The sequence below is a fragment of the Nuphar pumila genome, chromosome 7 (assembly GCF_984573655.1).
Source record: "Nuphar pumila chromosome 7, dmNupPumi1.hap1.1, whole genome shotgun sequence".
In the NCBI taxonomy this organism is placed as follows: domain Eukaryota; kingdom Viridiplantae; phylum Streptophyta; class Magnoliopsida; order Nymphaeales; family Nymphaeaceae; genus Nuphar; species Nuphar pumila.
The window spans coordinates 107,173,059-107,192,990 of record NC_143255.1 but is presented as its reverse complement, the minus strand read 5'-3'; the positions used below and the strand labels follow the sequence as shown (position 1 = coordinate 107,192,990).

The following is a 19,932-nucleotide window of genomic DNA, read 5'->3' as shown; positions in this document are numbered from 1 at the left end:
ACCTAACTTTATATCTTTCTAGAGTTCCATCACTCTTGGTTTTAATCTTAAAAACCCATCTAGATCCTATAGATTTCTTTTCTATGGGTAATGAAACTATTTACCATGTTTTAGCCTTTTCAAGGGCTTTAAGTTCTATATTAATTGTTCCAACCCATTATGGAAGATTTTTGGCTTCATTATAATGCGATGGTTCATGATAGAAATATAAAACTATTAGACATGTTATATAATTTGGTGTCAATGTGTCATAAAATACAAACCTACTTGGTGGGTTAGAGACACGATTACATCTCTTAAGAAAGGGTTCTTCTAAAGATGAATTTTGTGAATATTTTTCTCAAGCATTTAGAGGATTCCTTTGCTCATGCCGGGTATATATTTGTATGGGTTTATCAACAATATCATCATTTCTTATAGGTGATTCCACATTCTCTATCATTTGAATGCATATTATTATCACAATTTTCATTATCATTCAAGGTATTATCATTGTTATCATTTAAAAAATCATCACAAGAAGGCAACTCTTCTTGTGACAAGAGGTCTAATAGAAAAATATAATCTACTTCCTTATTTTCCTTGGTTCTCTCAAAACCATTTTCATTTTGCAAAAGGTTATATATTTAGAAACATATAGTTTGTTAATCTTAGAGTCAAAACATTTATATCATTTTTAGTTTTCTCCCATGAATACACATTCAATGGCTTTTGGAGACAATTTATCTCTTTTATATAAGAGTATAAAACACTTACAACAAAAAATTCGCAACTTCTGGAAATCGAGTGTTCTTTCAAATAATTTTTCATAAGGAGATTCATTTTTTAAGGATGATGGGACCATTTTATTTATCAAATACGTTGATGTTAAAGCGGCCTCGGCCCAAAAACTTTTTTGAATATCTTTAGAAATAAGTAGTGTCCTAGTGGTTTCTATAATATGCCTATGTTTTCTTTCGGCTAATCTATTTTGTTGGGGAGTTCTAGGACATGACTTTTGATGACAAATCTCATTTTATTCTAAATAATTTTGAAACTCATTTGATAAGTATTCACCACCCCAATCAAATTTAAGAATAAAAATGTTGCCTTGAAATTGATTTTTAATAATCATATAAAACTTTTTAAAGAAAAAGAACACAAGGGATTTAAAGTTAAGGAAGTTGATCCACACATATCTAGTTAAATAATCGCTAAAAGTAACATAATATGAATATCCTCCTTTTGATATGATTGGAGAAGGTCCCCAAATATCCGAATACACTAATTCAAAAGGTCTCTTAGAGACAAAAGTTCTATTAGGAAAATGAATTGATTTTATCTTTCCAAAGATACAATCTTTACAAATTAAATCCCTCTTTTTCTCAAAGAAGAAGATATATCTTTAAGTAGCTTGGATGTCCAAGTCTTTTATGCCAAGTTTCAATATTCTTATCTTGAACATAATTACAAAAAGAATTTGGAGTAAGATTTAGATAATTCATGAAGTAGAGTTCTCCCTTCCTATGGCTTTGCGCAATCTGCTTCCCGAATCGGAGTTCCTGCATGGAGCAATCCTTAGGTGATAAGGAGATTTCACATCCATGATAAAAAATTTGAGAAACGAAAAAGAGATTTAAATTTAGTTGTGGAACAACCTTAACTTTTGGTACACAAAATTTTTAAAGAATCTAAGGTTCCAATACTTTTAAATTGCAAAGATGTTGCAGTGAAAACATAAGTAGTTTTTGAGTTAGTGCATAAATCAGATAGACCATTGTCATGAAGTGTCATATGGAAGAAGGCTTCCGAATCAAGGATCCAAGAAGACATACTTGGAGGAGAAGATGAGGTTATCACGACACTCGATGTAGATGAAGATTTGAGTAATTGCTGAAGTGCCTCCGATAATTGAGCAAGTGAAAAAGAATTTCTTTCCTCTTGGTTCATCATTCTTTGGTGTGGATTCTTCAACGAAAGCTATTTTGTTCTTTGGAGAGTTATTAAACTTGGGGCAATTAGGTCTTATGTGCCTCGATTCTTGGCAATGATGACAAATAGCCTTTTTATGGTTACTGTTATAGCTATTTTGCCTTCTAAAGTGTGGAAGCTTTTAGGATTTCACATGATTGCCGGATTTAGAAACGGCCAACACTTCATCTCCTCTCTTAATCATACCAAGACGAGTTTCTTCTTGGCATATTTCGGCAACGACGTCTTCTAAATCTTGTTCAAATTTGGGCCTAAGCCAATGCAAAAATTCAAAAAAATACTCTTTTTCCATTTGTTTCCTTCTTAGTTCAACATCCTTACTAGCAACCCATTTGGGTTCAAGAAGGGATAACTTGTCCCATAGAGGACCAAGACTACTAAGGTAGCCACGGACATTCATGTCCCCTTGTTTGATGCTACATATTTTTTCTAGAAGAAAAAATTGCCTTGCAAGGTCTTTTTGGGTATACATACCCTTCATAAAGAACCATGCCTCGTTAACTTTGTGGAACTTATCGATGCTGACACATATTTTGAGCTCAACATTATTCATTAACCACACAAGAATTTTTGCATGTTTACTTTTCCAATCCTCTACCTTGGGTTGATAATCTTCAATGGCTTTGATTCGAGCATCTACTTCCAACACTTTTTCTTGATTTGCTTCTAACTTAGTGAGTTTGAGTTGAGACTCAGGAATAGGATCATCACATATCCCCAAAGTTTCTTGCCTTTGAGGTTATTTTTCATAGCTGACACCTACATCATGTAGTTGAAACCATTTAATTTGAATGAGAGATCTATTTTTTGTTCATTTTCTATTTTGACTTGATTAAAAAAGGAAGAGAAAAAATAGAAGACCACGAAAAGAGCTCCTTCACCTTGAGTTCTGCAAGCACCACCAACCCACAAACACTTTCCCAAAGGACCAAGAGAACTATGACTCTGATACCATGTAATGAGTATCATGTAATGAAGTATGCGGAATTACAAGAACAATGTGCAAAAGCACGTACAAGTCAAAGAGTGGACAAAACATGGCACGATATAAGCACAAAAGTGCATAAGCATAAGTCTACTATGGGACAATATAAAGAGCCAACGAAGGGCTACACAAACAAGTAAAAGCATAGGTACTTTATTGGTAATATGCTTTTTAGGGGGAAGCACATCCCCTATTTATATACAAAACCAAGGAGGGAGGTCATTGGGAGCTCTCCCATTGGGTTCCCAATGACTATATGGTGGGGGGCCCCAAATGTAAAAAGACCAAAATGCCTCTATAGGGCATTAACTATTACAATACATGAGAATATATAAAATATATGAATATGAATATGTATATATATATATATACATATATTTTAACAGGTTCATGATAGAAACAAATAGTTAGAGACATGTCTTGTAGTTTAATGAGAAGGATTCATAGGATACAAACCGATTAGGTGGGATAAAAGTTTTATCGGATTTCTTAAGTGTGATGTCTCTATTTGACAAATCTTGACTAGGAGTTTCTTCTAACAAAAGGTCTTGAGAGTCTCTCTCATAAGCATTTGTTTGATTTTTTTGACTACGCCGAGTATAAACTTGAATATTTTGAGAGGGGTTCTCAACTAAATTATCATTATTATTATGAAATAACTCCAAATTTCCATTATTGGGATCTTGCTCATATAAGGAAGTATCATTCAAAGAGATATCATGACTCAATTCATACTCATTTGATTCATGAGAATCAATTTTATGCCTTGGCAAGAAATTAAACAAGAAAGCATAGTCTACTTTGTTATTTTCTTTATCAAAACCATTTTATTTCTAAAAAAGTCACATCATTGGACAAATAAAGTTATATTCTTAAAATCAAAACATCTATATCCTTTTTGTGGTTCTCCATATCCCATAAATACACATTTAATTGCCTTTGGAGACAATTTATCATTCTTGTGAGAAAGTCTAGTGCTATTTTGAATAAATTTTCGAATGGAGAAGTATTTTGCAAAACTGAAGAGGGCATTCTATTTATTAAATATGTTGAAGTTAAAATGACTTTGGCCCAAAACCTTTAGAAACATTTTTACAAACAGGTAAGGTTCTAGCGGTTTCCATGATATGACTGTTTTCTTTCTGCCAACTCATTTGTTGAGGAGTTCTAGGGCACGATCTTTGATGACAAATACCATTTTTAAAAAATAATTTTGAAACTCATTTGACATGTATTCTCCACCTGAGTCGGATATAAGGATAGAAATGTTTGAAATTTATTTTTGACAATCATATGAAATTCTTCAAAGAATGGAAAAACATTGATTTTAAATTAAGTAGACCTATGCGTATCTTGTGAAGTCATCAATAAAAACAACATAGTAAGATTAACCACCCTTTGATATGACTGAAGAGGGTCTCCATACATCCAAATGCACCAACTTAAAAGGTCTTTTTAAAATAATAGTTTATTGAGGAAAGGGGATAAATTTTATTTTTCCAAAGATATAATCTTTACAAGTAATATCTTTTTTATTCCAACAAGTCTTTGCAAATGAGAATAAATACATCTTGGAAAAGCTAGGATGTCCAAATCTTTTATGCCATATTTCAATATCCTTTTCTTGGACATAATTACAAAATGACTTAGAGGGAATACACAAAAAATCCATGTAATAAAGATCCCTTCTAGCTCCTTGCCCAATCTGTTTCTTGGATCAGAGATCTTGCACGGTACAACCCTTTGATGAGAAAGAGATTTCACATCCATAATCGAATATTTGAGAAACAAAAAATTAAGTTCAGAAATATCTCTTATTTTCGGAACAAGGAAATTTTGAGAGGAATTTTAATTTAAAGTCCTAATGCTTTCAATTTTTAAAGAGGTCCCATCAGTGGTTGAAATAAACAATAAATTTGGGTTGGTGCATGTATCGGAAACAAAGTCATTATAAGGGGTCATATGAAAAGAGGCTCCCAAATCAAGAATCCAAGAATACATACTTGGAGGAGAATAAGAGGCAGTAGCGGCACCAGATGTAGATGATGCTTTGAGTATTTGTTGAAGTGCCTTCGATAGTTGAGAAATAAAAAATGTGTCTCTAGAGTCTCTTTCTCTTTTGCTTGTTTACTTCCTTTTGGGTGTGAATTCTTCAATGGAAGCCATTTTGTTCTTGAAATTACCCTTGAGCTTAGGACAATTAGACCTTATGTGTCTCTGCTCGTTACAATAGTGGCAAATAGCTTTTTTACCATCATAGTTGCCACCACTATAGTTACCACCAGTGTATTTATTATTATGATTATAGTTATTTTGCCTTCCAAAGTGTGGAGGCTTGGAAGACTTCCAATGCTTATTGGGTTTAGATACCGCCAATACTTTATTTTCTCCTCTTTTAGACATGCTAAGATGAGTTTCTTGTTGGCATATTTCGGCAACGACATCCTCTAGGGAAAGAAGAGTAGATCTATGGATAAGAGACGATCTCACTTGCTCATATTCGAGGCGAAGACCATATAAGAATTTAAAAAATTATTCTCTTTCCATTTGTTGGCGCCTAAGTTCCACATCTTCAATGGCAATCCTTTAATGCTTTAAAAGTGCCAACTCATCCAATAAAAGGGATAGGATAAAAAAGTCATGGATATTCATGTCCCCTTGATTGGTAGTTTTTATCTTTTCTTGCAAAAAAATATTGCCTTGCAAGCTCTTTATGGGTATACATGCCCTTTATAAATGACCATACTTCATTGGCCTTTCTAAACTTAGCAATGTTGTCCCGTACTTTCATGTCAGCATTGTTCATAAACAATGTAAGAGTTTTTGCATGGTTGCTCTCTCAATCCTCTATTTTGGATTTATAATTACTAATGACTTTGACGTGATCATATCTTTCAAGATTTTTCTCTTGTTCTCCTTCTTTCTTGGTGAGCAAAAGTTGAGGTTCGGGAATAGTGTCCATCACGTATCCCCAAAGTTTTTTTCCTTTAAGATTATTCTTCATGGCAGAAGCCCACATCATGTAATTTGTACCATATAGTTTGAAAGAGAAGTCTATCTTGGAATATGCTCCATTTTGGAAGTGAGAAAGAAGAAAGAGATAAAAAAGTAAATATGGAAGAATACCTCTCTTTGAATCACCTCAATCACCACGAGCACACGAACACATGATGACCGCTCTCCACAAGTTCAAGATCACTATGACTTTGAGACTAGGGTTGGCAATCAAGTCGGGTTGGCGGGTCGTGTCGGCGGGTTGGCGGGTCAACATACCTCAACATGAACCCGACCTGTTTATTAAACGGGTCGGCTGTGGCAAACACGAACCCGACCCATTTATTAAACGGGTAACCCGACACGACACAGTTAACCCGTTTAATAAAAGGGTTGGGTCGGGTAACGGGTTGGCGTGTTAGCGGGCTGGTTGGCGGGTCGGGTTCGTGTTAGCGGGCGGGTCGGGGTCGGGTAAACGGGTTGGCGGGCGGGTTGGGTTCGGGTAAACGAGTTGGCGGGCGGGTTAGGTTCGGGTTCGGGTAAACGGGTTGACCCGCCCGCCTAACCCGTTTATTAAACGGGTCAGCCGGGTTGGCGGGTTGGCATACCCCTAACATGAACCCGACTCATTTAATAAACGGGTTAGGCGGGTCAACCCGTTTACGACACAAACCCGTTTAAGCCAAACCCGAACCCGCCTAAGAAGCGGGTTGGCGGGTCGTGTCAGATTTTGCCACCCCTATCTGAGACCATGTAATGAAGTATGCAAAAATACAAAACAAAGTGCACACACACTATTACAAACCCAATATGGGATAATACACAAAGCACTAAGGCATACAAAAGACTTCAAAGAGTAAAAAAGATCAACATAACAATGTAAAAAATATATATTTTGTTGCACATAACATGCTTAGATAAGCATCAACAAAAGGGCACAAGTGTCCTTATATATATGCATTACATTAGAGGAAGAGCTCCCAACCAGTGTTGTTAAAAACGCGCCTCAAGGCGCAAAAAGTGCGCCTTGCCTCGAGGCGAGGGCCTTTGTGCCTTGAGGCGCAGTTAAAAAGCGTAAAAGCATAAAGTTGTACGCCTTGAGGCGAGGTGCACATTAAAAAAAATCGGATGGGCCCGGACCCGAGTCCGACTCGGACCCTGATCCATATTCTCGAAGGTTCGAGAGAACCTGTGTCTTTAAAAAAGACACAGGCGCCTCGGGCGAGGGGCAAAAGCCCTCGCCCCTTCTCTCTCCACTCCGTCCCCTCTCGTCCCCTGCGACCGCTGTCGCCGACGACCACCCACCGTCGGTCATCGCCTGTTCCACCTTCTTCTTTCCTTTGTTGAGAAGGCGCCGACCACCACCATCTTATTTTCTCTGTTGCGAGGGCGCCAACGACTCACCGCCACCATCGTCCGTTCCGGCGACCTCAGCCGACATCCCCGCCGTCGCCTTTCCTCAGTGTTTTTCGGTGACGTCAGAGTCGCCGCCGCCAGGTAAATCCCTCTTCTTTACTTCTTCTCCGTGAGGGGTCGACCGACAGGGGGCAGAGCCCCCTCTCATCGGCAGGGGGTTACCCCCTGCCTTTCTTTTGGGGTCGACCGATAGGGGGGCGGTGCCCCCTGTCGTCGCCTCTCGTCGGCATAGGGTTCCCCCCCTCCCTTGCCTCTTTCTTTGGGTCAACTGGCAGGGGGGCGGAGCCCCCTGTCGCTTTCTTTTTCCGCAAGGGGCTTCGCCCCCTATCACCTTCTGTTCGAGAGGGAAGGGGGCTCCCCCCCCCCCCCCCCCCCCCCCCCCGTCGCCTTATTTATCGGCAGGGGGCTTCTCCCCCTGTCACTTTATTTTTCGGTATGGGGCTCTACCCCTTGTCGCTCACCTTGTTGTCAGGCAGGGGGCTCTGCACCCCTTGTCATTCTTGTTTTGCCGGCAGGGGGCTCCACCCCCCTTGCCATTTGCCTTGTCGACAGGGGGGCTCTGCTCCCCCTGTCCTTTTTGCTCTGTCGACAGGGGGCTCCGCTGGGCTGATCCTTCTTGTCATCAAGACCTTCATTTTCCAAGTGCTCTTCAAAGAGAAAGAGTCAGTCTCAGTGTTGTGAAAAGCGTTGAGGCGTAGTGAGGCACTCCACAAAAACCGAGGCGAGGCGTAAGCCTTGAGGCGCAAAGCGTAAGCCTCAAATTTTTTTTTGAAAACTTTAAAAAAATTATAAAAAAATTTCTAAAAATACAAATAAATAAAGAAATGCTTTATTGATGAAATAACAACCAATAAGAAATAGAAAATCTCAAATAAGTACTAAAAAATATGAGATTAACATATAAAAGTAACTAAAAAGTAAAAACTGATTATATAACTGGAAAATATATGAGATTAACCAAAAAAAGTTAAAATATACTGAGAAACTTATTACATAACTGAAATAACTGAAAAATATATGAGATTAACCTACAAAAGTTAAAATATATGAGATTATTCTAAAAAATATGAGATTAACATATAAAAGTAACTAAAAAAATGATTACATAACTGGAAAATATAAGAGATTAACCAATAAAAGAAAAAATATACTAAGAAACCATTTACATAACTGGAAAATGTATGAGATTAACCAACAAAAGTTAAAATATACTAAGAAACTGATTACATAACTGAAATAACTGAAAAACATATGAGATTATTTTAAAAAATATGAGATTAACATATAAAAGTAACTAAAAAACTGATTACATAACTGGAAAATATATGAGATTAACCAACAAAAGTTAAAATATATTAAGAAACTAATTACATGACTGAAATAACTGAAAAATATACGAGATTAACCAACAAAAGTTAAAATATAGTAATATACTAAGAAACTAATTACATAACTGAAATAACTGGAAAATATATGAGATTAACCTACAAAAATATTTTTGATTGTCTCAGAAGTCTTGTTGTAAAAAAATATTTTTTTTTGCTCCTCAGGCTTGCGCCTTGAGGCACAGAGGGCCGCGCCTCAAGGCGAGGTGTGCCTTTTGCGCCTCAAGGCGCGTTTTTGATAACACTGGTCAGTCTGCTTATCATCCCATTAGCAAAACTTGTTCACAAAATGGCTTTCTACTTTATATATAGGTCTCATTACTCATTGTTTCCTTATGGTCACATATGTGGAGGCTTGCCAAATACAAATGGAGGCAAGCTTTAGTTCATGAGATGGGAGCTCTTGGTAAGAACATGGAGTGGGACCTGATCTTCATTGGTATAGCAGGTCTCTGTATTTTTCTGCATTTTCCTTGTAAATTACATTGTTCTTTTTTTCCTTTACGAATCTTCATTTGTGAGTAAGATTACACAAAATATACAAGCCAAGTAATACAATTGTGTGCCTGGCTTTGGAAGTTTTGTAAACTTTAGTGTTTGTGTGGTGTCTCCTTTTGAGGGAAAGTTGATTAATTTTTGCTGATTTGCTAATAATCTATGCATTGCTACTCACTGGTCCACTTACATGCATTCTATATTTTGGTTCTTTACTTTATAATTTATAGTAATTGAATTTCTTTGTTTTCAACTGTTTACTGTTTGCAACTTTTAGCATCCATTGTTCTTTGAGCTAGTAATGTTTGTTTCATTTTCATTATCCCACATGAATGTTCTTTGAATTTTTTTCTTAATTTTTTGTTTGTTTATGATAATTGTGCTTCCACCATTTATTACATATTTCTTTCAGTTAGAAGGAAAGTTAAATCAAGTACTGGCGAGAGTGGCGAGAACTTATTGTGGGTTGATAAATACAAGCCACAGTCACTAACCGAGCTTGCTGTTCACCGGAGAAAGGTTTTAATGTTATTTTGTATTACAGTTCCTTAACATACATAATAGTTTCTTCCTAACTGCTCCACTATTCATTACCTATTTTTGTCAAGATATGTTGAAGAATCTGTATAACTTGTTTTCTTTATTATTCTTTTTTCTTGTATATGCTTGCTGAATCAGCCTGAATGCTGACAGTCACATTAGTTTGGGAGATGACTTCCTCCATAAAGGGTATGGGCCTTTAAGATATGCTTGCAGCTGTTCCCCCTTGGAAACAAAATCTTGATATAGTGGCAGGAATACCTACAAATAGGTTGAAATAGGCTAATGGGTTGAGAAACAGGCCCTGTTCTGGATCATAAGGCCTTTTCTACACATGCTATCTTTTTTCACGTTGATTTCATTTGAATTTGAAATAATATGAAAAGTGTATCACATCAAAAGGATATCCTGTGTTTGTTTGACACAATGAAAAAAGGGTGAGATGACCAACTTTTCATAATTTACATTTTTTGCTGCAGTTATTTGAATTTCATGAGAAAAGTTGGTGAGCAAAAGTTCCACAACAAGAGAGCTATGAAAGCTCTTTCTCAAGAAAACAGAGTCAATGAGAAATTTTTTATTGAGGATGGGAAATGGTTTTCCTTATGTTTGATGTGGGAGAAATATCCATAGTCCATACTATAAAAATAGCTAGTTCTCCTATGAAATAGGGATGTCATAAGTGGCCAGGCTGTGCCTGTTTTACATGTGGCTTGCTTTTTCAAAGAGTATGCACTCAAAGTTGGATTGGTAAGCGAAGAACGTATTTGGATCGGTTCAGATTGGATATGCATTTCTTAGATTATCATCACTGTTATGTAGAGCTGAATATTAATTAGTCCACAGTCAGGTCTGAGTAAATTCGAGTGCATTTTGAGAACATTGATTGTAAAGGCAAATTTTTTTCTCAAGAAAATCTTATGCTTGGTTCCTTAATCATGGATTAGAGGCCATCATTTTCTCCATTGCCAGAAACTGGGATAATTGCTGATGCAAAAGCTTTTCTAAAGAGCAACTAACCATATTATGAGAAGTTTTCATTGAGCAAGAAATTTCTCAAATTTCTATGCTGGGCACGGTCTTAGCCCATGAAAATAGTAAAAAAGTCTCTTCCAATTATATCCTGTACGTTATAGATTCTAATTACTTACAGTTGGATCTATGCCGACCAGCTTGTGGTTCAATATCATAATAGAATCACTCAATAACTAATATGCATATTAACATAAACATAATCGTGATTATGTAGTCAACTTTGTGGGTCACAGGAGTCACTGGATATGGAGAACTACTATGATTCCTGCAACACTATATGCAGGTTGCAGTCATGTCAAGGTAGCCAACTTGTCATGTTGTAAGCATGTTACTGCAGTGTTGTAGTATGATATTAATATGACATTGATACAATATCATAATAGAGTCGATAATTGCCATTCAAACTGCCTCCCATACTTTTCTTCTGTATACGTTAGATTATATGTTGTCATTGTGCTAATTGCAGCGATGTAGAATGTCATTCTGTATTGAACTTTTCTTTTGTTAGCCCTGTCTTGCAGGTTGATGAAGTCAAGTTGTGGTTGGAGGAAAGGTTGACAAGCCCAAAGGTTTCTTGCATCCTACACTAAACTACACTATTGCTTGCCTTTTCTTTTAGCCTTAGTTGTGCTCTAAAAATGTATTTGTCATTGAGAAAAAATGCAGTGCTTGAAATCCTTTGCAAAATCTATAATGATTTACAAAAGCTATGGAAAATATATACATCACATTGTGGTTTGTAAAACGGAACTTACAACACTATAATGTTGTGAAAAAGAAACATTTACTTAAAAAGGGGGAAACTACAAATAAAATATTTGAGGCTTTAAGCTAAAGCAATGAATTAATAAGACTCAAATTTTCAAAACCTCTCAAAAGAAAAAAATGAGATAAAGTAAAATAGAAATAAATGATTTTTATTCTTCTTGTAAGATTTTTTCCTGAATTATGTGAACAGAAGTGTTTCTACCATTGGAAACAACCACAGACTGCAGCAATTCTTCATTGCTTGTTCACCAAAATCAAGTCATGAAAGAGGACAAACCACTGGGATAGGCTACACACACATTGTTAAAAATGTGTATATATATATATATATATATATATATATATATATATATATATATATATATATATAAACTAGGATTAGGTTAGTTTTTTATTTTTTTGTTTGAGTTGGAACTAGTCAACAGTTGTTGACTAGTCAAATCAAAGAGTCGTTGGGGAGGTCCAACGGTTCTATTTAGAGCTGTTGGACCTCCCTAACGACTCTTTGGAGCTTCACTCTTGTGTATATATATATATATATATATATATATATATATATATATATATATATATATATATATATATTGGGAAAACCCCTCTCATTTTCTATGCTTCTTGTATGGATCAACATCAATAAAATAATATTTTTTTGTCCTTGTGTTGACCCCCTTTGGTGGGTTTTGTGTGTGAGCCTATTTGTGGCTATTTGTGTGTTCACTTTGGTATTTTAGTGGACCTTGTGACTCTTTTTGAGTGTTCACTTTGGTGATTTGGAGGCTCTCATTTCCTTACACGTCCTACGAGTTTCCAGCATGTAAGTCAGTGAAAACTCATTGGATTGGTTAAGAAGACTAGGACAAACTATGTCACATAGATACTCCATTTTGACTCCCATTCTGTAGTCCTTTATATACAAGTCATGTTGAGAACTTCATAAAAATGGCCATATCCCCCTATCCTCAGCTGTATCCATGGGACAAAACAACAATCACAAAACCCAATGCCTTCCCATTGTTGAAATCCACTGGTAAAAAAGATAGGCTTTCCTTGAGGCAGTGTTGTAAGTATTGTACATACACTATGATACATATCGTATCTATGGGGGTGTTCACATAAGATACACCCCTGTATCTTACGATGCACTCCGTACCATGGCATATCTTAAGATATGCTATAAATGCAATATAAGTGCACTCATTTCAATTTTTTTTTCAAAAACATATAAGGTCCCTTGGGGCTAGTTCATATTCATCTCTAAGGAGCTTAAGAGTGCTTTAGGGAGATTTTTTGCAAAAAAAGGAAGATGCTGGTGATACTCATGGTTGACATTATCTAATTCATTTTTGTTTGAATTTTGTAAAAAATTGGTTATGTAAAATTTTTAAGTATTCAAAAAACACTATGATATTTTTTTGTTTATGTAAACACACATTATTATGAATCTTGTGATTTATTAGCTTAGATTTGATTTTTAATATGCATATTATTTCATAGTTTTCACTTTTCTTGTGAGATACACATGCCATTTATTAGCATATTATCTTGATTATTGATTGTTCTGTGCTTTATGCATGCTATTCATAGCACATAATTGTTTTGATATGTGATATTATAGTTTTATCTTATGCTATTCATCATTGTTTCTTGTGTTATGAATTTTTTAGATTTTTTTTTTTATTTTTTTATTTAAAACATATGATTTTTTACGATATGTATCTTATTTTGGGCCCAGCCAATACGGGTTACGATACTTTTTTTACAACCTTGCCTTGAAGTTTTTAAGGGTTTTCCATTTTTAATACATTTTTGTTTTGTTACCATACTTTTGGCATCAGGCAGGTAACTGATGTGTTTGTTATAAAAAATGGCTAGAATTGTGTTTTTGTACGTTGGTGCATGTGTAGGTTTGTGTGGGTGTGCATGTGCTTTCAATGTTTAATACATAGTTGGCACCCAACGAGTTGACTCGGTAATCGCCCCAGTCGACTCGGATCAGACTCCAACTGGGTCACCGATTCAGGACCACTGATCCGCATGCCACTTATGTGTCTTTTGTCATGCATTTTGTGGTTTTAATGCATAATGCTTATAAAAGGATAATTTTTATAAAGAATCATCTATTTTTTAAATCATAATATCAACAATTATGTATAGTTCAATACTTAAATAGCTTAGCCATTGATGTCATGTGCTAAATTTAGTGATTATACAATTTGGAGTTTGATTTTGTCCATGTCTTAACACTAAAAGATTCATGTCCTAACTCGTCCGAGCTACCGAGTCAACCCGCTGACTCGCAAGTCAATGGTCAGGCGATCCTGATCCGAGTTTGCGAACTATGGTTTAATAGCTTCCATCTGTCTTGTTTTATTTTTTCTACTCATTAATATTTTTGTGATATTTATTATTCTGCTTATTTCGTTATGACACAGTCTAAAAACTTGCAATGAGTGATAGACTTTTTCTTTCTTTATGTTTGTAGGAAAAATGCGGTGATAATGTTCTTGTTATTACTGGACAGGCAGGGATTGGAAAATCGGTATCTTCTATTATTCTCATGTTTGTTCTTTTTAAGTTTTCAATAATTCATATTTCATTGGGCAATAATATTTAAATTTTGTACTTGCAAATATGTTGATTTTTTAGTTTGAACTTAAAAAATCAAAGCCATATATATGTTTCTGAAGTGTGTGAACTTTCTGGTTTTGTCATTTAAACTTTGAGTTGTAGATAAAAAACTACATGGACTTGTTCAAAAGTGAGGTTTATAAAGCACATAAAAAGTGATTGGAAACCATAGACTGCAAGATGGTGATTGGCGAGGTTGTTTATATGGCCGCACAGTACTGCGGGCATACATTAAAACCATAGTCACAAATATTAGTGATATTTCGAATTTATCACGAAAAGACGTGATGAATTCATTAAATGAAAGAATACAATTTAAACAACTTGATCTATTTCTGAAATCCAATATATTGCATATTTATCATGACTTATTGAAAAAATCATGATAAGATGGTTAAAATAGAAAACAGAATATTCTTTTTCGACTCAAATGTGAGAAGCATTAAACTCTGCCTACTTGATGTGGGTAGACACTTTTGTGATGAAATGAAGGGAGGCCCTCCTTTTGTAATTTGTGTGAGGGCCTCTCTCTGCATTCTTTTCGATATGGGACTATTCCTATAAAGCCAATACCCTTCATGCATCACCTGTCCCCAAGATTTTCCTTTTTTCAGAATATCCCAAAAATGAAATTTGTGGCTATGGTTTCAAGCTGGAGTTAAAATAAAGATGATCCAGAGCAATTGGTCTCTTAATTGAATACATCTGCTTATGACTTGAAGCAAGCACCAAGGGCATGGTTCAATGGATTTTCAAAAGTGATAGATGAAGTAGGTTCATTATTAGCCTGGATAAACATTTGTTATCTGGCTAAGGGTTATTGTTGTTTGAATAACATTCTGCAGACTAGGCAACAACAGATTATGTATACGAGACAAGGTATCTGATTCTTGACTTGTTTCTAATTAATGATCGAGGAAGCATATGATATTTCCTTTGTGTGATAGTTTGTAGGCGGCATTAATTATTTTGAGCCACAAACATGTGCTATCCACTTGTTAAAATAAACTAGAATGTTCTATGTGATATAGGGTTCCATTTTATTCTGATGTAAAGACTGCGTTTTCACGGTTCACCTAATTATTTCACATTAAACTTGGTGCCATATGATCTCTTGCAGGCTACAGTTTATGTTCTTGCGTCCAACCTTGGAGCAGAAGTTTGTGAATGGAAGACTCCAATTCCTACCCTTTGGCAAGAATATAACCATTCTGCTAAGTCAGGTCATCATCTATGAATCTATGTATGAGCTGTTGGATGGTAGCTGTTCACTGAGATAGCATACATGTAGTTTTCATCATGTAAATCATAGACCATTTAGTTTAACATTTTATTTTCCAAGTGACTCTGCACTGAAGAAATTAAAATGCTTCAAATGAATTTTTCTAGACTAGTATTACTACTGCGGATGCAGCTTTTGATTATAGTGGACAAAAGAACTGTGTATCAATGATGCTATGGCACCAGAGAATTTCATCATGAATCTGTCAGTTACACCTGGTTAAAGTAGTTATAGGATATGAACAATTTTTTTTTTGGTTCAATTCAAAGAGCTTCTATTTACAACTCTAGGAAGTGGAGGAACATGATTAATTGAATGCAGATGGCATATTTGACCATGGTCATATAAAGTCCTTTGACATTTTATTTGAAATAAATGAACGCCTTCATCAGTATGGTTCTCAAGCCATATTCTTTTAACATTTAAAATGTTCTTATTTTTATGGAAGTAGGTTATCCAAAGTTAAAAGGATTAGAATGAGGTTTGTTATGTTTGTATCAGATACAATTATTTGTCTTTATTAGATTGTGTATTTTACTATCATCCTGTAATTCTACCCAACAATTGCTGAATTTGCCATTGATGTATTAAATTAATTTCCAAGTATAATCACTAATCTGGTAGTTTTTTGGTTGCCTGTCCAAATTGAAATTCATTCTTTGCTTGTGATTTTTTCTCTTATTTCTTTTGTCAGCAAGTTGATATTGGTGCAAATGACACTTAACAGGCTGTCTGTTTTGAACATAATAATCTCAATGCTTGATATATATATATATATATATATATATATATATATATATATATATATATATATATATATATATGAGTAATTGCAAAGATTTGGTTTCAGCTCACCAAACAGCTATGGCATATAAAGAAGTTTCTCATTGTTATGCAGAATGACTATTCTCTTTCTCTTATTTCTGTTCTTTTTTGGGTAATTCTATTGTCTTATGGTTAGTATTCATATGACGTCCAGGCCTACCATACATATCCAAGTTGGATGATTTTGAAGCTTTTGTGAAAGGGATTCAGAAGTATCCATTGCTACCATCTGACTCTGATGGATTTTCAAAAAATTCTGTGGTGTTGCTGATTGATGATCTTCCTTTGACTAGCAGAAGGGATTCTTATGGAAGACTCAGTAAATGTTTGCAGTGGCTTGCCCAGTCTGCTCAATATCCAACAATTATATCAATCACTGAATGTAATACATCTGAAATTGGTTACACTGCATCACGTTATGGGGAAGAACTAGTCTCATACCTTGAGAGATTTGGTGTTGCCAAGGTAGTCTTCCAAATAATTTAACAAGTGCTTCATTCCCTTGTTCTCAGTTGAACCTTTTCAAAAAATTTGAAACCCCTTGCAGGTGGCATTTAATCCTATTACAATAAACTCTATTAAGAAGGTACTTGCTAGAATATGCAAAGAAGAGAAGTTCAGTATCTCCCCTGCATGGATGGATCATATAGCTAAGGGAAGCGGGGGTGACATCAGACATGCAATAATGTCTTTGCAATATTTTTCTCTGAGAGTAGACCTTATGCTTTCTTCGCCTTTGTCCAATCTGGTTATCTCAAGTACAAAGGATAAATCTGAGTGTTTATTTTCAAATCAAAGCAGCACATATGATTTTGATGAAGGCAACATCCCATTTGCAGTTGGTAGAGATGAAACATTGTCTCTATTTCATGGACTGGGGAAGTTTCTGCACAACAAAAGGCATATGGATACTGCTGCAGATAAGGGTATGTTATTATAATTGCTGTTTAATGATGTTATCTACAACTCTAAGTAGCAAATCAGACTGGTAACTGCTGTAGACAAGGGTATGTTATTATAGTTGCTGTGATAGTTCTCCTTTGCAATTTTATGTGGCAAATCATAGGATTCTTTCATTCAGCTTTTCTGATAATGATTTTTTTTTGGGTGATCTGTGAAAACATTGAACAAAGGGATGAATGTTGTTACTGGTAGTGCTGGTTCCTCATTGCTATCCTTTTTATGCTTGAGTTTGAAACTTTTCAAATGGTTCCGTATCATTTGTTATTTTTAAATTTTCTTCTCATGCTTCTACTATAAGGGAGTCACTGGAAATATCAATGGAGAAAAAATAAAAAGATTTATTCTCCATAATGGGGTTCTTCCCTGTATACAAAAGTATGCACATCTAATGCACAACAATGAGTTACAGCCTTACAGGCCGTAATGCTTGCAGCTCATAATAAAAAGGAAAAGAACAGCTTTGTATGTAGGGACACTAAATGGTCGGATTCTTGATGGTACTTGTTGCACTTCGTGCATCAGGGGCTGATTCAGTCTCCTAGATAGATGTGAGCCTGCTTCTGACTAGAGAAAGTGTGCTCCCATATATTATGTGTGACCAATGAATAAACATTCTAGTATCTTAACCACAACGATACTTATCTACAATAAGCTCAATGTAGGATTTATTTCTTAATATTGGAGTTGTATGTAGAATTTTTATTTTGATAAGTTCAGTAGCATAAACAGAGGAAGCACATCTTATATATGCACATTGGTGCAGAAATAAACAAGTTGAAAGAAATATGTAACTAACATCTAGTAGTCATTCACACCAAATCATGACATACACACATACATACATACATACACACATACATACATACATATATATATATACATACATATATATATACATACATATATATATATATATATCCTTTAAGTCCATTACTTTTGTAATTTATGTGATCCTTATTTATGCACCTATACATATGTATATATAATGTTGTAGAAATCATATCCTCATGTGATAAAATGTTGTAGAAATTGTATCCTTATGTGATAAAATATGTTTTTACTTGGTATTGTGTGTAAAACAGTATAATTCGCCCCTCCAAGAATCATTATGCGTCATAGAAGACCTCCTATATCTTGGGGTCAAGCAGCCCCCTTCCATTTTCTTTCATTTTTTGCTTTTCATAATCATGGGTGTTCTTATCAGCATGTATGTCTAATATTATTGTAATGAGCTTATCATTTAAAACTTCCATCTTTTTCAAGTTGTTTTTGGCATATATTTAGAACTAGTCACAACCATTGTGGTCAGAAACAAACAATAGTTTAGCCATCACAAATAAAGATTGATACAATGATCCAACACAATAACCATAACTACCAGCTAAAAGGAATGAGTGATGCAACACACTCATAGAGCCCAAGACCATACAAATGTCAGTTAGAGCCCAACCAAGTGCCAACACTGCACTCATAAACCAGCAATTTGAACTGACACAACAACGAGGTACATGAAAGAATGAAACCCTAATCTACAGTGAGAGAAGAGAAGAGAGGGAGAGAGAAATTCCAGATGAAAGGAGGGTTCAGTTCATCGTGACTGCCCTCTCATTCTATTTAACATAAAGTGTAAACATTAGGGTACGAAAATACCCTTTTACAAAATGATAATTTACAATACATGAACTGGATCTGGACCCGATCCATTATACAAATGGATCGGGTCAGACATACAATGAAGATAATAATGTCTTCTTTTTAGCCTCCCTCAAGTTGTGCATGGTGTTGGACCATGAACAACTTGTTCTTCAAAAACCAAAATCTATCCTTTGTTAACCCTAAAGTGAGGATATCAGCAACTTGTTCTTTTGTTGACACATACATGGGCTCAATCTCTTTGTCTTCAACCTTTTTCCTAATAAAATGTTGATCTATTTCAATGTGCTTTGCTCGACTATGGTGAATGGGATTGAATGACATGTTGATGGCACTTTGATTGTCACACAGCAACAGTGATCGAGCAATCGGCTCTCCCATTTCAGTCAGAAGATGTCTTATCCATGTACCCTCGGCCGTGGCAGTGGCCATCGATCTGTATTCGGCCTCAGTGCTCGATCTAGCAACTGCCTTTTGTTTTCTACTGCTCCAGGATACCAAGTTTGGCCCAATGAAGCTGCAATAACCGGATACTGATCGTCGTTCGTCTGGATCCCCCGCCCAATCAGCATCAGCATAAGTAATAATCTCATGGCCCCCACCTGGATCTAATTCTTCCTTGCCTTTGTATACCAGCCCATCACCCACTGTACCCTTTAGGTAGCGAAGTATACGTTTGACTGCCTCCATATGTGACACACGAGGTTCATGCATAAACTGGGATACCTGATTAACCGAATATACTATGTCAGGTCTAGTAAAAGTCAGGTATTGCAACATGCCAACTAAACTGTGATACTTAGTGGGATCTCCATATATATCTCCTTCTTGCGAACTCGATTTCTGATGAATGACACTTGGAGTTGTTAACGGTTTACAATCTGTCATGCCTGCTCTGCCGAGAATGTCCAGCGTATATTTGTGTTGAGTAAGGGTAAGTGTATCATTCTTGTTATCAACTTCTACCCCAAGAAAATATCGCAGCTCTCCCA

The 19,932-nt window shown here is 35.7% G+C and overlaps 2 protein-coding genes across 2 annotated transcripts in view; one reads left to right on the top strand and one right to left on the bottom strand.

The window, feature by feature from the left end:
- Positions 1-19,932, bottom strand: part of LOC149832810 (rac-like GTP-binding protein 6) — a 256,990-nt gene that overhangs the window by 193,516 nt on the left and 43,542 nt on the right. The gene's annotated exons all lie outside the window — the stretch shown is intronic.
- The window catches only part of ATRAD17 (RADIATION SENSITIVE 17), a 64,470-nt gene that overhangs the window by 9,141 nt on the left and 35,397 nt on the right, over positions 1-19,932 (top strand). Inside the window, exons 4-9 of the mRNA XM_090014731.1 lie at positions 9,659-9,765; positions 11,343-11,390; positions 14,072-14,128; positions 15,338-15,440; positions 16,479-16,789; positions 16,872-17,250. Of these exons, the coding sequence (XP_089870857.1) occupies positions 9,659-9,765; positions 11,343-11,390; positions 14,072-14,128; positions 15,338-15,440; positions 16,479-16,789; positions 16,872-17,250 (1,005 nt within the window). The remainder of the gene's footprint in view (positions 1-9,658; positions 9,766-11,342; positions 11,391-14,071; positions 14,129-15,337; positions 15,441-16,478; positions 16,790-16,871; positions 17,251-19,932) is intronic.